At 44.3% G+C, this 8,937-nt stretch overlaps 1 protein-coding gene across 2 annotated transcripts in view; it reads right to left on the bottom strand.

Moving 5' to 3' along the window:
* Positions 1-275: 275 nt before the first annotated feature.
* Positions 276-8,937, bottom strand: part of SCAMP1 (secretory carrier membrane protein 1) — a 46,286-nt gene continuing 37,624 nt past the window's right edge. For both annotated transcript variants that reach the window (XM_073584145.1, XM_073584147.1), the window contains exon 9: positions 276-7,225. In XM_073584145.1, the coding sequence (XP_073440246.1) occupies positions 7,061-7,225 (165 nt within the window). In that variant the 3' untranslated portion in view covers positions 276-7,060. The remainder of the gene's footprint in view (positions 7,226-8,937) is intronic.

Here is an 8,937-nt window from a genome sequence, read left to right as displayed (position 1 = left end):
GAAGTGAACGCTCACATATCAGCACGTCTTAGTAAATACTAACAATTTCCCAGAAATTTTTGTCATACGTTTCCCAGCGGAGTAAAAGAGGAACACCATAACATAAAAGTGCTAATAAGGCATTCCCCGTGCATAGGCATGTCCTAGATATAAACAGACATGTCAGGAGGGAGGTCAGCTCCTCCTTAAAGGGATGAATTTTCCATTTTCCACACCCTACAATACCCCGAGGAGAATGGTGGTGCGGTTCTCCTGTAGACATGCCAGGACACAGGTTGGTAAATATTACTTTTATTCTAGGACACTCTGTGTTAATACAATAAATATACAAAACATCTGAACTACTCAGACATGCAACACAGAGTGGGAGCGCGGAGGTTTGTACAGGGCAATGGTTTATTTAACTGTGATGGGAACGAAATATTAGTCATTTACAAAATATACAAACATCCTTCAGATAAATAAAATCCAAGCATTACAATACAGAAATATTGGAGGGCGCCGACATTCCAGTGTTTAGATTGGATTGCATCGATTCCAGGCGACCCGCCATTTGCACCACAGCAGCCGTCTCCTACTTAACCAATGTGTCAGGGTCACTGGTTCCCAGGGTAGTGATTGTTATCGGCTCAGAAACACGGCCTTTATTTCCTACACGGAGACCGCCGCTGTGTGCAACAAGGGGGGCCGCTGTAATACATACGGAGAATGAAAACATTCAGTGCAGAGAACAAAATCCTCCAATGCAAGTGATGAGTCTTTGATTTAACCAGTCAGTTGTGGATCGCAGAAGGTAGGGTTGGGTGGAAAGGGCTAAGATGTCATCTCAAGAAGGGAACCTCAGATATAGGCGTAGCTAGATGATCATGCGCTAATGGAAGGAGCACAGCAGATGACATAATATAGAACAATCAGTCATAATCCATTTAGGCACAAAGTCAAAGTATAACATCATAAATCACATTCAATCTAGACATGAGCAAAAATAAAGATTCCAGTTACCCTGGTCCGACATCCAGTTTGGTTCCCCAGTCGGATGAAGGCAGTGCAGACTTTTACTCCAGCAACCCTCTACCTGGCATCATGGGCATGAAGTTGTGACATGGTGGCGGCCTAGTAAGTGGCAGAGGCACCCAGGATGCCAGGCAGAGCATTGTGGGCACAGAAGTTAACACTGCTCTAATCTAGGTGCTACCAGGGACCAAACTGGACCCCGGATCAGGTACTTCAAGTCTATTCTTCATCTCTAATCTGTTCTCATATCAAACCATGAGATTGTGCATTGGCCGCATTACAGGGGGCGTCTCATAATTCACTTTTATGACACAACATAGCTGCAGCATTACATTCAATACATGGGCTCTTTGCCTCCTGTTACCATGTAGAACTACTCAAGATCAATTAAAGTAGGGAAATTTTAGGACATGTCTAATGTGTCGTAAAAGTCAAATATGGGATAATCCCACACAAGAGGTCATTAATGGGAAATTGTACATTTTTTAATCCTTTTTGAATCATTTGTCTGTCTGTAGTGAGCCATTATAATGACTGGGATTTCCAATGCAATACACACACAGGAGAATAAAATACAGAGAAACAAACCTAATCTTTGTACTTGTGAGGGTGTTTGGCTGCAGAGTGGACTAGCGCCCTATGGTGGGACAATACAGCCGGTCACAGAAAGAAATATAAGGCTAAAGCCGGCCACACGCCTCAAGGGAGCCGCCGGCCACACGCCTCAAGGGAGCCGCCGGCCACACGCCTCAAGGGAGCCGCCGGCCACACGCCTCAAGGGAGCCGCCGGCCACACGCCTCAAGGGAGCCGCCGGCCACACGCCTCAAGGGAGCCGCCGGCCACACGCCTCAAGGGAGCCGCCGGCCACACGCCTCAAGGGAGCCGCCGGCCACACGCCTCAAGGGAGCCGCCGGCCACACGCCTCACGGGAGCCGCCGGCCACACTCCTCAAGGGAGCCGCCGGCCACACGCCTCAAGGGAGCCGCCGGCCACACGCCTCAAGGGAGCCGCCGGCCACACGCCTCAAGGGAGCCGCCGGCCACACGCCTCAAGGGAGCCGCCGGCCACACGCCTCAAGGGAGCCGCCGGCCACACGCCTCAAGGGAGCCGCCGGTCAGGCAGCTGTCCACCTGGCAGCCATCTCACCTGACTTCCCCCCCATACAGCTGCATGATTAGATCGGGCAAGCACTTGTTTGAGAGGAGTGAGGCAATAAGCTATTACCAGACACCTCCATAGCAGGCTCTCTCTGCTGAGAACAAAATTATAGTTATATCTGCCTTCACAGGAGAGTAAAAAAATGCAAAAGACACTAGATAATTATAGATTAAGACAGACAACTTAAAAGGGGTTGTCCAATTTCATATACATTTGCTTGGCAATTTTTGGGATTCTCACACAAATTAAGAGACCTGCATGCACAGCCACTTCTACAGTCTCGGAGGGAAACGGCAGGGACCTGACCTCAACAAAGATGCGAGTACCAACATGGGGACCAGAGTCTACCAGACATTATACCATGGGCGACATGGGACAACCCCTGAAACCAGAAGAACAAGAAAGAAGGGAAAGCTAGGAACCATTTACACTGAAAGAGTGAGAACGAGAATTCCTAGGAAAGCTCAGTTCACGATAAGCTTTCAGTGTAACAGGCTGCCAATCGCTTGACGTGTGAAATGATCTTTTGTGCTACACAACAAGTAACAGTTTTCAGCAGCACAAAGTTCTGTGTAAACAGGACCTACCCTGCCAGGAACAATGGCAGCCTATGCACACTGGGCATTCTATTACAGATCGCTGAGTGCGCATCATTAAAGGGGTTGTCCGGTCCAAATCATTAAGTTTGCAGTAACACAGAAAGAATTCAGACATAGATTTGAACTGGACAACCCCTTTAAGCGCGGCCTGCCTGTGTGACATTGGAGAATTGCTCTTCTCCCTTGAGAACAAAACATTGGGCACACGGAAATGTAACAGTCCCGATTACTTTTTGCTCCTGACGGGAAGTGGGAACGTCAGCCAAACATCTCATACATAACTGGTCAGCTGGTCCGGACAGAATTGGCAGGTTAGATTAACCCAAGTATATGGGACAATCATCTATCTATGGTCGGCTGAAGCCAAGCTGAAGACTCATTCAGCACACAATATAAAGTAAGTCACCCAGCACAGCCAGAGCAGTTTTGGGGCTTTTGTAGTGACTGACCCATGGATCGATACTACTCACATTCACAAGCTGAATGCAGCTAAAACTACTCAGTAACATGAAATCCAAAGTCACGTGTATTTTCCCTGGAGATTTGGGATAGCGCTCCTCAGATCTACGAACAATTGGGTAAGTTAAAGTGGAATTTAAAGGGGTACTCCCATCTCCAAGATCCTATCTCAATAAACAGTAGTAGGTGTTACAATAATATTAAGAAATATCTCCAATTAGAAACATAGTATAGTTCTTCTGATTTGCTATATTGCTTACCATATACAGGGGCATTGAAGAACCTTAGGTATCCATAGTTACGACCACTAAGAACTGTGTAACTGTCACTATATCAGTGGTCGTAACCATGGATACCTAAGTTACTGCAATGCCTGCACATGAGGAAGCGACATTGTGAATCTGAAGAACTATACATTTTTAATTAGAAATATTTGCTACTATTATTACACCTACTACATATTGGGATAGGAACTTGGAGATGGGAATACCCCTTAATGAGGTGAATTTGCAGCTTTTGCCCCGACTGTCCCTTTACTGAGGTTCACATTTCCCTTAACGACTCTAATGATGATTACGACGCATAACAGCACAATGCCCATTAAATGCTCCCCATATCACTCCTGCAGGGAATAATTTGATTTTGGGGATAAATCTAATGAAATTCAAGCTGATAACAAAGAGCATGCGACTGCACAGGCGTCATCGCAGAGTGCACAGTTTATCCTACGCGGTTGCACATACTTTGCATAGTTGGTTAATGGGTTTGCAATGACCTGGAAAAATCTTATGACTATGTCTGTGGGTGGTTACAAAACAGGAAATAAAAAATAGTAACTTCATAAGAGTTCATGCATTTGTCATCACAGGGTCTACCCTGAATACACAGTGTGTGAGCCCTACCTCTGCAACACGACGGATTTATACTGATGACATGGGATGGTATAATGCATTCCTCCTGCAGTATACAGCCCAAGTAATGTACATAAGAGAGGGCAGCCCGACAGTAACATTGCCTAGTGTAAATGGCTAGAACTGTATTCGATTCAGGGATCCCGAGCCCATCAGGCATCAGCCCCTAAATGTGGCAGCTATACACACACAATGTATACTGTATACACCAAGGTGCAGCCCTCATCGCCAACAATACACTCCACACATGTAGTGGCCAGCACCATCAACATCTAGTACTACCGTAGATCTGCATTGTTCCTCCATGTTTCTTCCTGGAACTGCTCATATATAATACAAAAGGCAGGAGCCAAGACTTAACAGGACCTAATTCCAAACTAAATGATACCTATATATCATCACATACTGGGAATGCAGTTATCGCTGTAGCGTCTACACATATCACTGTAAATAATACAATTAATACAATTTAGGGTTGAGGATAACCCTATCCCTAGCTTGTACCCATCTGCTTCTATAAAGGAAGGAACTGTGCGAATCTAAGGCTCAACTTTACATTTTATGGGTCCCATCAATAATGCAGCGTCTCTCCCCCCGAGGGCTGCTATGGACATTTATATTGAGGACAACCTAGACACACGGTAAGGTTTTTTAATATTAGACAGTGTAGGACCGTCCCAGTCAGAGTCACCTTGTCGATGGTGGGATGGCTTCTATGCTATTTTTGATCAAAAACAGCATTACTAAGAACTCTTATTTAAATGCACTTTTGCTTTTTACTTATTTAGTTATAGCAGGGTTTTTGCTCATTTTGGCTCTTGTAGGTTTTGGACATTTATATTCCTGCCTGATGACTTTGCTTTCCCTGTACACATAGGTTGTCAGGCACCACTGGCACTGGGCATTGCTCACCTCCCTTGTGCCATTACTCAGCCTCATGTATTGTAGCTAACCTGCATGGTAGCAGGGAAATCCAGACAGTACAAACCCTCATCTATACTTTCTCCTCATTCTATGACCAGCTTTAGGCACAGACATTCAGCTCAGAAAGGAGTTTCCTGACAGACGTAACATTGGGGAGGACAGCTGTACCTTGTACCATGTGCTCCCGTTTGTCTTGCCTGGAAATATCTGCATGTGTAAGGTGTCCTACCATAGCTGCTCTTTCAGCTGAAGACTGGGCCTGCACAGGGATATGTCAGAGAAAACATTCATTGGAAGCCCCTTTATCCAGGATACAAGTCTAAAACTGGGCATTCACATGTGACAACTATCCCACTCAACTTCCCCGATACAAAATGATTGTTTGGCTTGGAAGAGCATTAATGTGTTTTCAATGGGGAGAGCAGACACAGTCGCTGATAGACCCCTCTGGCGGAGGCTTGTCTCCTAGAGGACAACAGCATCAGGGTGTTTAAATGTTGACTGCCTGATCCCCACCTTGCCCAACATCATCTGTAGGGGAAAAGTCAAGAGACCCCCCCTCATTGATGATGTAATGGTGGATCCACTGGTAAAATTCAAGGAGGTCTGGATGCCTTCCCCGAAAAATACAAAATTACAGGTTATAGGTACTAGATTCTGAGGGACCTAGTCTGATTGCCGTTTGTTGAGTCAGGAAGGAATTTTTACCCTGTATGAAGCTATTAGTGTCCGCCCCATGGGGTTTTTGCCTTCCTCTGGATCAACATGTTAGGTTATAGGTTGAATTAGATGGACTTACGTCTACCTTCAACCTTAAGATCTATGCAACTATACACATCGGATAGTCTGCCAATCCCGCTCTTATTAATAGGTAGAGCGACCTTTAAAGTTAAGGATAATCTGTGCATTATTACACAATGACTGAAAAAGGAGAAAAAAGCCTAATGCAATTATAACCGGCTTAACGTGCACAGCCTGCTGACACGGGAATCCAGAAAGTCTGACAACAACATCAGGCTTCCCGGTGGGGCCAAGACTGCTAATACAGTAATTCTACAATCAGAAACAGTCTTGGCTGCCAGTAAAGAAGGTTTCAATATGTAATACGGGGAAAAAATGGACTTCTACTAGAAGTTACTTAAAAAAAACCCAAGCAATAGAACAATGCACTGCATTAAATAACAAAACAGCAAAATAGAGATGAGATGTCACAAACACACAAAAACACCAAGGCTATGAAGAAAGCCAGCACAAACACTGATACAGCCCTAATGGCTAGCCTCAACCACAGACCATGCAAAGTACACACCAATCCAGCGGAGGTACACTCGGATTGAATACCGACCAAGGAACACAGGGTTAAAACACCCTTTCAGCTTCATATCTATGGACTATATCAGATGACGGTATCATTTGTGCTTTGTCTGTAAAAATTCACTTAAAAAAAAAAAAAAATACCAGGACACTAACTACTTACTATGTGCAGGTATGAATGGTCGTCCCCGACTCGACTAGTACCCGAGCGAGCACTTCTACAAATTCAGATTAATCCTGTGTTTTATACTTGAGACTAAGTACCAACAAAAAGTGTATCGGAAAGTACCTAAATATGTGCATTAATAATTAGCAAATACCTTCCGCAGTTAGGACCTGAAGACAACTGCAATCTAGTTATGCCATACTCACACTACAGATGCCCACCACTTATCTAGACGGGGTTTGGGTCAGAGCGTTCTGACCTCAGGGACGGGAGTGTACAAGAGATCCAGTAACAGCATCATTATTTTCACCATGCACAACCAATAGACCCATAACGTGCCCGGAGAACCATTTTTTGTTTTTTTCATTCCTGGCACAGCATGGGCTAAAATGTAACAGATACACATGGCAAGTGCAATTTAAAGTCTTTAGTGGGTATTGAAAAACACGGCTGGAGGAAAAGAGCGTGACTGAAGAGAGATGACGGTGGTAATGGTTGCCATCAGAGGGCGCCTTTACATCTGGTTACCCTTGAAAGCATTCTGGGCAGCGCTGCTGGCAGCTGTTGAGGCTGCATTGGCTGCAGCTGTCTGCACGGTTTTGTTAGACATTACGCCTGTAGCAAACTCTTGCTGGGCCTTCTCAAAGCTGGCACCCGTAGTCCGGTACAGTCCATGCACCTGGAAGACATGACCAAGACACAAGGGACAAAATAAGGACGTTACTCTGTATACAGTGAAGGAAATAAGTATTTGAGCCCTTGCTGATTTTGTAAGTTTGCCCACTGACAAAGATATGAACAGTCTATAATTTTAAGGGTAGGCTAATTTTAACATTGAGAAATAGAATATCAAAAATAAAATCCAGAAAATCACATTGTATAAATTATATAAATTTATTTGCATTTTGCAGTGAGAAATAAGTATTTGATCCTCTACCAACCATTAAGAGCTCTGGCTCCTACACACCAGTTAGACACTCCTAATCAACTCGTTACCTGCATTAAAGACAGCTGTCTTACATAGTCTCCTTTTATAAAAGACTCCTGCCCACAGACTCAATTAATCAGTCAGACTCTAACCTCTACAACATGGGCAATTCTAAGGATGTCAGGGACGAGATCAAAGACCTGCACAAAACTGGAATGGGCTGCAAAACCATAAGACGCTGGGTAAGAAGGAGGCAACTGTTGCAATAGTAAAAAAATTAAAGAAATACAAAATGACTGTCAATCGACATCGATCTGGGGCACCATGCAAAATCTCACCTCGTGGAGTATCCTTGATCATGAGGAAGGTGAGAGATCAGCCTAAAACTACAAAGGGGGAACTTGTTAATGATCTCAAGGCAGCTAGGACCACAGTCACCAAGAAAACCATTGGTAACACATTACAATGTAAAGGTTTAAAATCCTGCAGTGCCTGCAAGGTCCCCCTGCTCAAGAAGGCACATGTGCAGGCCCGTCTGAAGTTTGCCAATGAACACCTGGATGATTCTGTGAGTAATTGGGAGAAGGTGCTGTGGTCAGAGGAGACAAAAATTGAGGTCTTTGGCATTAACTCAGCTTGCCGTGTTTGGAGGAAGAGAAATGCTGCCTATGACCCACAGAACACAGTCCCCACTGTCAAGCATGGAGGTGGAAATATTAGGTTTTAGGGGTGTTTCTCTGCTAAGGGCACAGGACTACTTCACCGCATCAATGAGAGAATGGATGAAGCCATGTATCGTAAATCCTGAGCGACAACGTCCTTCCCTATGCCAGGACATTAAAAATAGGTCATGGCTGAGTCTTCCAGCAAGACAATGACCCAAAACATATAGCCAAGGCAACAAAGGAGTGGTTCAGAAAGAAGCACATTAAGGTCATGGAGTGGCCAAGCCAGTCTCCAGACCTTAATCCCATTGAAAACTTATGGAGGGAGTTGAAGCTCCGAGTTGCCAAGTGACAGCCTCAAAATCTTAATGATTTAGAGATGATCGGCAAAGAGGAGTGGACCAAAATTCCTCCTGACATGTGCGCAAACCTCATCATCAACTACAAAAAACGTCTGACTGCTGTGCTTGCCAACAAGGTTTTTGTCACTAAGTAATAAGTTTTGTTTGCCAGAGAGATCAAATACTTATTTCTCACTGGAAAAATGCAAATACATTTATATAATTTATTCAATGCGATTTTCTGGATTTTATTTTTGATATTCTCTCAGTGTTAAAATTAACCTACTCTTAAAATTATAGACTGTTCTTGTCTTTGTCAGAGGGCAAACTTACAAAATCAGCAAGGGATTAAATACTTATTTCCTTCATGGAGTAGATTCAGAAAATCAGCAAATATGCAAATAAACAGAATGTGCAGGGCAAGTGTGTCCTTCGGCCTTTGCTACGCAATGGTCAA

This window comes from Dendrobates tinctorius, unplaced genomic scaffold, assembly GCF_039654945.1.
Source record: "Dendrobates tinctorius isolate UK_male_01 unplaced genomic scaffold, ASM3965494v1 ptg000083l, whole genome shotgun sequence".
NCBI lineage: Eukaryota > Metazoa > Chordata > Amphibia > Anura > Dendrobatidae > Dendrobates > Dendrobates tinctorius.
Note: the sequence above shows the minus strand (reverse complement) of the source record. Positions and strands in the feature narration are given on the sequence as shown.